Source organism: Herpailurus yagouaroundi, unplaced genomic scaffold, assembly GCF_014898765.1.
Source record: "Herpailurus yagouaroundi ecotype Mexico unplaced genomic scaffold, PumYag 165, whole genome shotgun sequence".
NCBI classification, from domain to species: Eukaryota; Metazoa; Chordata; class Mammalia; order Carnivora; family Felidae; genus Herpailurus; species Herpailurus yagouaroundi.
In genome coordinates this window covers 11,277,936-11,290,722 of record NW_024412406.1, presented here as the reverse complement: position 1 = coordinate 11,290,722, position 12,787 = coordinate 11,277,936, and the positions used below count along the sequence as shown (strand labels likewise).

The following is a 12,787-nucleotide window of genomic DNA, read 5'->3' as shown; positions in this document are numbered from 1 at the left end:
CAGAGCACATGAGTGAGGGAGGGGCAGAGAGAGGGGGAAAGAGAGAGAGAGTATCCGAGGCAGGCTCTGCACTACAGAGCCCAGCACAGACTCAAACCCACAAACCGGGATATCATGACCTGAGCCAAAATCAAGAGCTGGATGCTTAACCAACTGAGCCACCCAGGCACCCCTGCATTTTTTTTAACGGGAAAATTATTTCAACTGGCACTCGACAACAGAGATCTTAATACCAACAGACATATGAAAAGATGCTGACCATCATTAGTTACCAGGGAAATGCAAATTAAAACTACACTGAATTACTATTATACTCCCGAAGAATAGCTAAGAAATACACTATTATAGTCTGACATTATGTATTTGTATGTATTTCTTATGCATGTGTTTTTTTTTAAAGTATGAACTTGGAAAGGGGCAAACTTTTTTTTTTTTTTTTTTTTTTTTGAGACACAGGATTCCCTAAACTGGGGACGGGCAAAAACAGAGGAGGTTTTATTATGTTGCCCAGATTGGAGTGAAGTGGCTATTCACAAGCACAATCCCACTACTCTGACGTGTTCTGTTTCCAACCTGGGCTGGTTCACCCCACCGTAGGCAACCTGGTAGTCCCCTACTCCCAGGAGGCCACTATATCAATGCCACTGCACTATATCAGTGCAGACACTTGATTGGCATAGCACACTACAGCCCAGAACTTCTGGACTCAACCGGTCCTCCTGGCTCAGACTCCCAAGTAGCTGGGACTACAGGCACATAACACCTATATGCCTTATGCATGCTTTAGGGGTTTTGGGGTTTGGGTTTTGTTTTTTTTTTAATCATCCTGACCATTTTGTTGTTGAAATTAAAAAATAAAAGATACTTAAATACAATGGAGAACATATGGGGCAAAAGCAAATCATAAAATTTAATGCTGAACTAAGTAGTGAGCTGAACAAAACGTTTTGGGCCCCCAAAAACACTTAAAAATGGGTATGTTCACAGTTCACAGCAACTGGCTTATAGGTAGGAGAGTAGTCAAAGTTTTTCCAGCTGAATGTCCAGGGAAATTCTCCCTTCAAGGACATCCTTTGTTGTTCTAATTAACTATTCTTTCTGACCAAAACTGTGATAGTTTCCTTACTGTGTCTGATGCCTCAATAGCTTTCTCATCTTTTCAATAGGTCTAGGAATAAAAGACTGATGTAAGAACAGTAGCTGAGATACCTGTCTTCTGTGTATGCTCATCAACTTCTTGCCTTAATTCATCTTCTGATTTGATTTCTGCATGAATACATGCATAACTCATGGCCCAACAGTTCCAATATTAGGTCCATCGCAACAAAAATGTATACATACAAGAATGTTGACAACAGTTTTATTTCTAAGAGCCCAAAACTGGAAACAATCCAAATGTCCATCAATAGTAAAATGAAAAGTAGATTACACTCATGCAATAGAATACTATATAGCAATGAAACACTATAGTGTTAAATACAACATGGATGAGTCTCACAGATGTAACATTGAGAAAAACAAGCTTTCACAAAAAAGTATAGTGTATGATTCCAACAAGCAGGCACAACAAGTTTAAGACAGATAAGCAGAACAGTGGCTTCCTCTGGAGTTGTTTAACCACTAGAAGGGGGAATGAGGGAGGCTTCTAGGGCACAGGTACTGGTAAAGTGTTCACAGTGCAAAAAACCATCAAGGTTCTACAACTGCAATTTGTGCACTTGCTGGTATGCAATATTATGCTCTCTTTTAAAACTTTACCTTCAAAAATCTACTCTATCAGCTCACTGAAACACTCAACAGCAGAAACTCATCTCCACTGATCTTTCGGACTCTCCTGTTTCCTTCTGACTCCTTGCTGGTTCACCTCCCAGTCTAATCCTCTACAGTGGACCTGACGCAGAGATGGGCACAGGCTGCTCTTGCTTCATACTATAAGCCCTGAAGAGCTTGTTCTCTAACATGGCTTCGACCATTGGGTCGGCAATACTTGTCCTTCTGTTCCACTCCCACTGCCACTCCCAGTACTACTGCAGAGCAGAGGGTGTATAGTACTTCATGCACAGGAGTTTCTTTTCTTATTTCTTCACCCATAATCTATGGTTTCCTAACTGATCTTGCTTTTAGCATTTTCCACCTTCAATCCACATACTAAGCTGAACTTCCTAAAATGCCATTTTAAACACATCATCCAGTAGCTTGTAAACATTAACCTCCTAAATCATAGATAAAATTTAATCTCCTAAACCTGGCATTCAAGTTCATCACAGTTCAACCCTAATTTATCTCCAGTCTTATCTCTTCCTAGTCACCTACCTGATCTAATTAAAAAACAATTTTTTTAAACCAAATTTTTTTGGTTAAATCAAAAATTTTTTTAACCAAACCCATAGTCCAGAGTCCTATTTCCAATGCCTCTCCTCAGAGTACTCCCTCCACCTAGAATATTCTTTCCTCACCTCTATACCTGTCTACTCTCCATTCAATTAGCAATAATCACGCCTCGGATAAACCTCATTGGCTACGATACTGCCACTGCACCAAGCTGTCTATGCTCCATTCAAACACCTTATCTTCCTTCAACTACTCTCATCCAAGTTTACCATTACTTATAATACTGACGGCTGTTATTATTCACTTGGTACTTGATCTTTACCACTGATGTATATGCTTTATGTACACAGCTGTAAAATCTTCACAGAAAAGAAAAATGTTTTCTATCTCTTAAATATATAAAAGCAAATGCATAATACATAGAGGCAGTGGTGTGGCACTAATGATCAATCGGTAATCTGAAGAGATTTTTTAAAAATTATAAACGGAGACAATCTCTTACTGACTTCAATACAGGTGTGTTTCTTTACTGTAGTAACATTTTGGTTTATTTAAGCTTACTTAATAAATACTAAAATCAGCTGAGCAGAAGCAAAAGGACTAGTAATAGGAAATTCATGGAGCTTTAAAAAGAGCAGTTCTTGAAAGGAGAGTCTGTGTCTACTTAGCACATGCCACATGACAAAGAAATAAATATCAGGCGATTATGAGCATAAGCACAGGAACTCCAGTTAAATACATTACAGAGTCATTTTTGGCAGGAAAAAGTCTTTTTTTTTTTTTTTTTTACTCCATCATAAAAATACTTAAAGTGATATCTATTGCATAGATATAATACAATATAGACATATTGTATAGATATAATATCTACTGTATAGATAGTAATGTATAGAATTATTGAGTCACTATACTATACACTTGAAACTAATATAACACCATATGTTAACTAACTGGAATTAAAAACTTAAAAAAAAAAAAAAAAACCTCAGTCATACTTTCTGGTCTTTGTATCCAAAAGTCTTTTTGTCAACATTTAAAATGTAAATAATGTATCTCTGGAGTATCCACAAAGCAAAAATTTAATATAATTACAATGACGTTCCTCATTCTCTCACCTTTAATTATTATTCAGTTTTTTTCAGGTGAGCTATTAATACCTGTCAGCTATACAAGCAGCCTGCTGTAAAGAAAAGTACAGAGAATAACACATACAGAACACAACAACACAACAGAAGGAAACAAGTCAGGGCCATACCTGGGTTATTATTAACATTACTTTTGGGTGGTTTCTGAACTGGTTTGGGAAGTGTAGATTCAGTCAAAGCTTTATTAGCAACAGCCTGTTGAGCCTTCTTTATACTGCTCCCTTCGGATTCCCATGTCTGCTCACCAAGACTCAGTTGCACTGAGAACATCTTCGAAAAACATAAAGAGACAAAGAAAACATTAAATTCTTTCAGAAAATAAAATATGCTGTCTGAGAGAAAAACTGATACACCACAGAATCAAAATTTTAGAGCTAGAGGTGACCTTACAGATAATTTGCAACAAAAATCTTATTCTACCAGTGAAATAATTTTAAGAGATTGTACCAGATTCTGTTCTATCCTATTTGAAGGCTTAGTGGCAGCTCTAAGTGTGCATTTTGGGTAGAATAAATCAAGAAGAAATCATTTCCGTAAATAGATTCATATTGTTAATCATTCAAACAGTCCTCAAAAAAACAGCAGAATAAAGAATAAGAGAAACTGTAAGAAAATCCACAAGGCCCTGTCTCTGTAACACTTACAAAATCTAATTCCTTAAATTTTATACTTAATACAATCTAGTCAAAAACCAGGCAACCCTACTGAATATTGTGTCACCAGTAAACTCTCAATCTTCCACAACCAACATTTAACCAGTCACCAAATTCTGTTAATTTTAATGTCATAAGTAGTTCTCAAATGTCTCTCTCTAAAAAAAAAACAAAACAAAACAAAACAAAAAAAACCCTCAAATCCAAGTATATCACCCCAACTTCAGGCTAAAAACCTTTAATTTTTCCCATTCTAGCATGGCACAAAAGTTCTATCTGTCCATCTTCATTTCATACCTACTCTTTCCCTTGCCATCCAAACATTCCATTCACACCATTATTTCCATACAAACCCAAAACTTATTCACCTTTAAAATGGAGGATTAAGTTATAAAATACACACATAATCTGCTGTTTTACTACACAGATCGCTTACTAATTTGTAGGAATACAAAGTAGTAAAAAATATATGTGTATTACAATTACTAAGAAATAAATGTGTATTTGTAGAAAGGAGGTCAGGTAGAAAGTACCCTAACCAACTGATTAAAGTTAGCATCATCCATAATCACACAAACGGTATCATGTACCTCCTGATACGACCCAATGAAAACTATTTGGTATTCCTGGCCAAAAATGTTTAGCCTGAATCTAATCATAGGGGGAAAATCAGACAAACCTAGATAATGGCATATATTCTACATGACAATTGGCCTCAACTCTTCAAAAATGTCAATGTCATGAAAGGAAAAAAACACAACAAAAGAATATGCCATAATCTGGATTTGTCTGGTTTTTCACCCTATGATTGGTCTGTATGATTTAAACTCTCCTGCCTCCTGATCTTGTAGACGTCACTATTTTCCTAGGCCCACAGGCAAGACACCTTTGAGTGGTCTTACTTATCTCCTCCATTTCTCTCATCATTCTTTCCTGCAAACAACTATCAAACTACTGATTCAACTTCAAAAGTATTTTTCAGATTTGGCCTCCTCTCTTTATACTCTTTGCCAATGTCTTAGCAAAGAATATCAACCTCTCTCTCCTAAACTACTATGAGACCATCCTAACATCATTCTCTTAACATAAGACTTTCCCATTCACACTATCCTCCTTACCACCATCAACATGAACACTCTATAAAATACAAATGTATCCAAGTCAATCCTCTGCTTTTCAGAAACTTCTCTACAGAATCCCACCAGATTATTATACATCTAAAACTAATACAATGTTATATGTCAACTAATCTCAATAAAACTGGAAAAAATAAAAAGAACCCCAATAATTTCCAGTAGGAATCATGGGACGCACTGTTTATGAGTTTAAGTGGTAGTTTTACCATTTACTATATACAAAGTTAAGAAAATGACTTATTCTTTCCGTTTCCTTACTTCTTTAGTAAAATGGCACTAAAAAGAACACATAGGATTGTTGTGAAAATTAAAAAAAAATGATGTAAATGCCCCCATTAGAAAGGTAGAGACTGTCAAAAGCAAAATCCAACCACATGCTAACTACAAATACTGCATTTCAACTATGAAGACACAGTTTAGTCCTCGCTTCAGCAGCACATATACTAAAATTGGAACAATAGAGAGAAGATTAAAGATTAGCATGTCCCCTGCAAGGATGACATAGTTTAAAAGCAATGGGATAGAAAAAAAATGTGCCATGCTAACATATCAAAGAAAAGTCAGAATGGCCATATAAATATCAAAGTAGATTTCAGAGTAAAGATTAATACCAAAGATAACAAAGTTTATTTCATGATAAATGGGCCAATTAATCAAGAAGACATAACAATTTTAAACATTTAGTCAACTAATAACACAGCTTTAAAATATATGAAGCAAAAACTAATAGAACTGCAAAGAGAAGTTGAAAATACACAATTTACATCAGAAATTCAATGCCTTCTCCTCTTAATAAGTGATATAACAATTAACAAGTACATTTGTCCTCTATTTCTCACAAAACATTCACCAAGAAATAAAATATTCTGGACCATAACACAAGTCTCAATAAATTCAAAGGATTCAAGTGATGCAAAGTATGTTCTCGGACCACAATGGAATTAAGTTATAAACTAATAACAGAAAAATCTCTGGAAAATTTCCAAACATTTGGAAACTAAATAATACATTTCTAAATAAAGGGTAAAAGATTAAATCAAAAGGGAAATTAAAAGGTATTTTAAACTGAACAAAAATGAAAACACCACATCTTGGAAAGTAACACTAAAACAGTACTAAGAGGAAATTCCTAGCACCAAATACCTATTCTAGAAAAGACATAAGGTCTCAAATAAGTTAGCTTTAGCTTTAATCTTAAGAAACTAGAAAAAGAAGAGCAAATCAAATCTGAAGTTAACAGGAAAAAAAAGTAATAAAGATAAAAGCAAACATTAACGAAATATAAAACCAAGAGCTGGTTCACTGCAGAGGTCAACAAAATTGGTAAACCTATAAACAGACTAATCTTGAAAAAAAAAAAAAAAAGACATAAATTACCAGTCTCAGGAAATGAGAGAAGTGATATCACCCCAGATTCTTAAAATAATAAAAAGATAAAAAGGGAGTATTTTTAACAATTTTATGCCAATAAACTTAACAACTTAAATTCTGTGAAAGACACAATTATTAAGCTCATTCAAGAAGAAATAAGTAACCTGAATAGCACTATATATGTTAAAGAAACTGAATCTGCAGTTTAAAATCTTTCCACAAAAAACAACAACAACAACAACAACAAAAACCTCCAGGTCCAGATAGTTTTAATGATAAATTATACTAAGTATTTAAGAAAGAATAATAACAATTCCCACAAACTCTTCCCAAAAATTGAAGGAGGAACACTCCTCAACTTATTCTATGAAGCCAGGATTACTTGAATACTAAAGTCAGAGTAAGATACCATTAAGAAAAACAGGGGGCGCCTGGGTGGCTCAGTCGGTTAAGCGTCCGACTTCGGCTCAGGTCATGATCTCACGGTCCGTGAGTTCGAGCCCCGCGTCGGGCTCTGTGCTGACAGCTCAGAGCCTGGAGCCTGCTTCCTGCTTTCGATTCTGTGTCTCCCTCTCTCTCTGACCCTCCCCCATTCATGCTCTGTCTCTCTCTGTCTCAAAAATAAAGATTAAAAAAAAAAAAAAAAGAAAAACAGTATAAACCAAAACTACAGGCCAATATCTCTCATAAAGATAAATGTAAAAATCCTTCAGAAAATATTAACAAGGAATGCAGACAGGTGTAGCTATTCTGGAAACAGGTTCTTCAAAAGGTTAAAAGTAGAACTACCCTATGATCCAGCAATTGCACTACTAGGTAATAACCCAAAGAATTAAAAAAATACTAATTCAAAGAGATACATGTACCCTAACGTTTACAGCAGCATTATACATACAATAGCTAAATTATGGAAACAACTCAAGTTTCCATCGACTGATGAATGGATAAAGAAGATGTGGCATGAAGGGAAGACCCAAAAGGCGAGCTACAGATCTCTCAACAGAAACTTGGCAAGCCAGAAGGGAGTGGCATGATATATTCAACATGCTGAATGGGAGAAATCTGCAGCCAAGAATACTCTATCCAGCAAGGCTATCATTCAGAATAGGAACGATGAAGATTTCCCAGACAAACAAAAACTAAAAGAGTTTATGACCACTAAACCAGCCCTGCAAGAAATGTTAAAGGGAATTCTCTAAGTGGAAAGGAAAAACCAAAAGTGACAAAGACAAGAAAGGAACAGAGAAAATCTCCAGAAACAAAGACAAAACAAGTAATAAAATGGTACTAAATACATAGCTATCAATAATTCTTCTGAGGTAAATGGACTAAATGTTCCAATCATAAGACACAGGGAGTCAGAATGAATAAGAAAACAAGACCCATTTATATGCTATACACAAGAGACTCATTTTAGACCTAAATACACCTGTGGACTGAAAGTGAGGGGATGGAGAAACATTTATCATGCAAATGGACTTGACTATATCATAATAAAGGGGATTGCCCAACAAGAAGATTTAGTAATTTTAAATATTTATATATCCAACATGGAACCACCTAAATATATAAAACAATAACAAACATGAAGAAACTCATTGATAATAAAACAATAATAGTAGAGGACATTAACACCAACTTACATCAACAGATAAATCACATAAGCAGAAAATCAACAAGGAAATGTGACATTGAATAATACCCTGGACCAGATGAACTTCACAGATATGTTCAGAACATCCCACCCTAAAGCAGTAGGATGCACATTATTTTCTTTTCTTGTTTTTCTTCAAGTAAGCTCCATGCCCATCATGGGGCCCAACAGTGGGCTTCAACTTAAGACCCTGAAATCAAGACCTGAGCTGAGATAAAGAGCAGACACTTAACCGACTGAACCACACAGGAGCCCCCAAATACACATTCTTTTCAAGTGCACATAGGATATTCTCCAGAATAGATCACATAATTGATCACAAATCAGGCCTCAACAAGTACAAAAAGAATGAGATCATACCATGCATATTTTCTGACCAAAATACTATGAGGTCAAACACAAGAAAAACCGGCAAGAGTACAAAGTGATTTCTTCTAAATAATGAATGGGTCAACCAGGAAATCAAAAAAGAAATTAAAAATACATGGAAACAAATGAAAATGAAAACACAATGTCCCAAAACCTTTGGGATGGAGCAAAAGTAGTCACAAGAGGGAAGTATATAGCAATACAGTCCTACTTCACGAAGCAAGAAAAATCTAACATAAATAACCTAAGCTTACACCTAAAGGAGCTAGAAAAAGAAAAACAAATGTAGCTTAAAGCCAGCAGAAGAAGGGAAATAACAAAGTTTAGAGCAAAAATTAAATGATATAGAAACTAACAGATCAATGAAACCAGGAGCTATATCTTTGAAAAATTAATAGAATTGATAAATCTCTAGCCTGACTTATCAAAAAGAAAAGAGAAAGAACACAAATATATAAAATCACAAATGTGAGAAGAAAAAGCACAACCAATGTCACAGAAATACAGTTATAAGAGAATACTATAGAAACTATATGCCAACAAGTTGGACAACCTGGAAAAAAAGGATATATTCCTACAAACATATAAACTACCAAAACAGAAACAGGAAGAAATAGAAAACTTGAACAGACTGATGCCCGGCAAAGAAACTGAATCAGTAATCAAAAATCTCCCAACAAACAAAAGTCCAGGGCCAAATGGCTTCACAGGGGAATTCTACCAAACATTTAAAGAACAGTTAATACCTATTCTCAAACTATTCCAAAGAAAAAGAAATGAAAAGAAAACTTCCAAATTCATTCTATGAGGCCAGCATTACCCTGACACCAAAACCAAAGACTCCACGAAAAAAGAACTACAGGCCAATATCCCTGATGAACACTGATGCAAAATTCTCAATAAAATACTAGCAAATTGTGTTTTGTCCAACAGTACCTTAAAAGAATCCTTCACCATGATCAAGTGAGATTTATTCCCATTTGCAAGTGTGGTTCAATATCCATAAACCAAGCAATGTGATATACCATATTAATTAAAGGATAAGAACCGGGGCGCTTGGGTGGCTCAGTCAGTTAAGCGTCAGACTTCAGCTCAGGTCATGATCTCACAGTTTGTGAGTCTGAACCCCTCACTGGGCTCTGTGCTGACTGCTCAGAGTCTGGAGCTTGGTTTGGATTCTGTGCCTCCCTGTCTGCCCCTCCCCCATTCTCACTCTATCTCTGTCTCTCTCTAAAAATAAATAAACATAATAACAAACAAACAAATAAATAAATGGATAAGAACCATATGATCCTCTCAAGAGATGCAGAAAAAGCATTTTATAAAGTACAATATCCATTCATGATAAAAAAAAAAACCTCAACAAAGTAAGGCTAGAGAGAACATACCGAGAACATACCTCAACATAATAAAGACCACAGTTAATATCATACTTAATGGGGTAAAACTGAGCTTTTCCTCCACTTTCAGGAACAAGTCAGAAATGTCCATTCTCACCATTGTTATTTAACATAGTAGTAGAAGTCCTAGCCTCAGCAATCAGACAACACAAAGAAATAAAATGTATCCAAATCAGCAAAGAAGTCAAACTTTCAGTATTTCCAGATGACATGATACTCTACATAAAAAATCCAAAAGACCCCCCCACCCCAGAAATTGCTAGAACTGATACACAAATTCAGTAAAATTGCAGAATACAAAATCAACATACAGAAATCTGTTGCATTTCTATACACCAAAATGAAGCAGCAGAAGGAGAAATCAAGGAATCAATCCCATTTACAATTGCACCAAAAAACAAAAACTTAACCAAAGAGGTAAAAGATCTGGACTCTGAAAACTATAAAACAATGATGAAAGAAACTGAAGATTACACAAAGAGATGGAAAAACATTCCATGCTCATGCACTGGAAGAGTAAATATTGTTAAAATACCTGTACTACCCCAAGCAATCTACACATTTAATGTAATCCTTATCAAAATAACCACAGCATTTTTCACAGACTTACAACAAATAGTCCTAAAATTTGTACGGAACCACAAAAGACCCCAAATAGCCAAAGCCACCTTGGGGAAAAAAAAAAAAAAAAAAAAAAAAAAAAACACAAAGCTGGAGGCATCACAATTCCAGACTTAATGCTACATTACAAAGACGCAGAGATCAAGACAGTACGGTACTAGCACAAATATAGACACAAAGATCAATAGAACAGAATAGAAAACCCAGAAATGAACCCACAACGGTATAGCCAATCTTCAACAAAGCAGGAAATAATATCCAATGGAAAAAAGTCTCTTCAACAAACGGTGCTGGTGAAACTGGACAGTAACATGCAAAAGAATCAAACTGGATCATGTTCTTATATCATACAAAAAAAAATAAATTCAAAATGGATGAAAGGCCTAAATATGAGACAGGAAACCATTAAAATCCGAGAGAAGAATACAGGCAACAACCTCTCTGATATTGCTGTAGCAAGTTCTCACTAGATAGGTCTCCTGAAGCAAGGGAAACAAGAGCAAGAATCAACTACTGGGACTTCACCAAAATTGAAAGCTTCTGCACAGCAAAGGAAACAAAACTAAACTAAAAGGCAACCTATGGAATGGAAGAAAATATTTGCAAATGACCTGATAAAGAGCTAATATCCAAAATCTATACATAACTTATAAAACTCAACACCCAAAAACAAATAATCCAGTTTAAAAATGGGCAAAAGATGGGCACCTGGATGGCTCAGTCAGTTTAGCGTCTGACTTTGGCTCAGGTCATGATCTCGCCATTTGTGAGTTCAAGTCCTGTGTCTGGCTCTATGCTGACAGCTCAGAGCCTGGAGCCTGCTTCGGATTCTGTGTCTCCCTCTCTTTCTGTCCTTCCCCTGCTCGTGCTCGCTCTGTCTCTCTCTCTCTCTCAAAAGTAAATAAACATTAAAAAAAAATTTTTTTAATGGGCAAAAGACATAGACATTTTTCCAAAGAAGACATACAGATATGAAGTGAAATATCACTTCACACCAGTCAGAACAGCTACGATTAACAACATAGGAAACAACAGGTATTGGATGTGGAGAGGATGTGGAGAAAGGGGAATCCTCTCACACTGTTGGTGGGAATGCAAACTAGTGCAGCCACTCTGGAAAACAGTATGGAGGTCCCTCAATTAAAAAAAGAACTACCCTACAATCTAGCAATTGAACTATTAGGTATTTACCCAAATGACACAAAAATACTGATTCGCAGGGGCATATGCACCCCAATGTTTGCAGCAGCAGCATCAACAATAGCCAAATTATCGAAAGAGCCTACGTCCATCAACTGATGAATGGATAAAGAAGATGTGGTGTATATATAATGGAATATCAGTCATCAAACAGAATGAAATCTTGTCATTTGCAACGATGTGGATGGCGCTAGGGTGTATTATGCTAAGTGAAATAAATCAGTCAGAAAAAGACAAATACCATATGATTTCACTCATATGTGGAATTTAAGAAACAAAACAGAGGAACATAGGGGAAAGAAAAAGCAAGGCAAATCATAAAAGACAGTCTTAACTATAGAGAATAAACTGAGGGTTGCTGGAGGGGAGATGGACAGGAGGATGGGCTAAATGGGTGATAGATATTTAGAAAGACACTTGTTGATGGGGCCCCTGGGTGGGTCAGTCGGTTGAGCGTCCAACTTCAGCTCAGGTAATGATCTCGATATTCGTGGGTTCGAGACCCACATCAGGTTCTGTGCTGACAGCTCAGAGCCTGGAGCCTACTTCAGATTCTGTGTCTCCCTCTCTATCTGCCCATCCTCCCCTCCCCGCTCATGCTCTGTCTCCCTCCCTCTCTAAATAAGTATTTTTTTTTTAAAATTTTATAATAAAATAAATAGATAAATAAAGAGAAAGACACTTGTTAAGGTGCCTGGGTGGCTCAGTCATTTGAGTGTCCTACTTTGACTCAGGTCATTATCTCACGGTTCATGAGTTTGAGCCCCACATCGGGCTTGCTGCTGTCTGCGCAGAGTCTGCTTCAGATCCTCTGTCCCCTCTCTCTGCCCCTCCCCCACTCATTCTCTCTCTCCTCTGTCTCTCTCTCTCCCTCTCTCAAAAATAAACATTAAAATTTTTTTAATAT

The 12,787-nt window shown here is 36.2% G+C and overlaps 1 protein-coding gene and 2 pseudogenes across 13 annotated transcripts in view; 1 reads left to right on the top strand and 2 right to left on the bottom strand.

The window, feature by feature from the left end:
• STAU2 (staufen double-stranded RNA binding protein 2) overlaps window positions 1-12,787 on the bottom strand; it is a 313,378-nt gene that overhangs the window by 256,880 nt on the left and 43,711 nt on the right. For all 13 annotated transcript variants that reach the window (XM_040487583.1, XM_040487582.1, XM_040487585.1 and 10 more), the window contains one exon: window positions 3,587-3,746. In XM_040487583.1, coding sequence (XP_040343517.1) covers window positions 3,587-3,746 — 160 coding nt within the window. The remainder of the gene's footprint in view (window positions 1-3,586; window positions 3,747-12,787) is intronic.
• LOC121038388 (uncharacterized) lies at window positions 2,342-2,544 on the bottom strand (annotated as a pseudogene).
• On the top strand, window positions 5,685-5,800 carry LOC121038371 (uncharacterized; annotated as a pseudogene).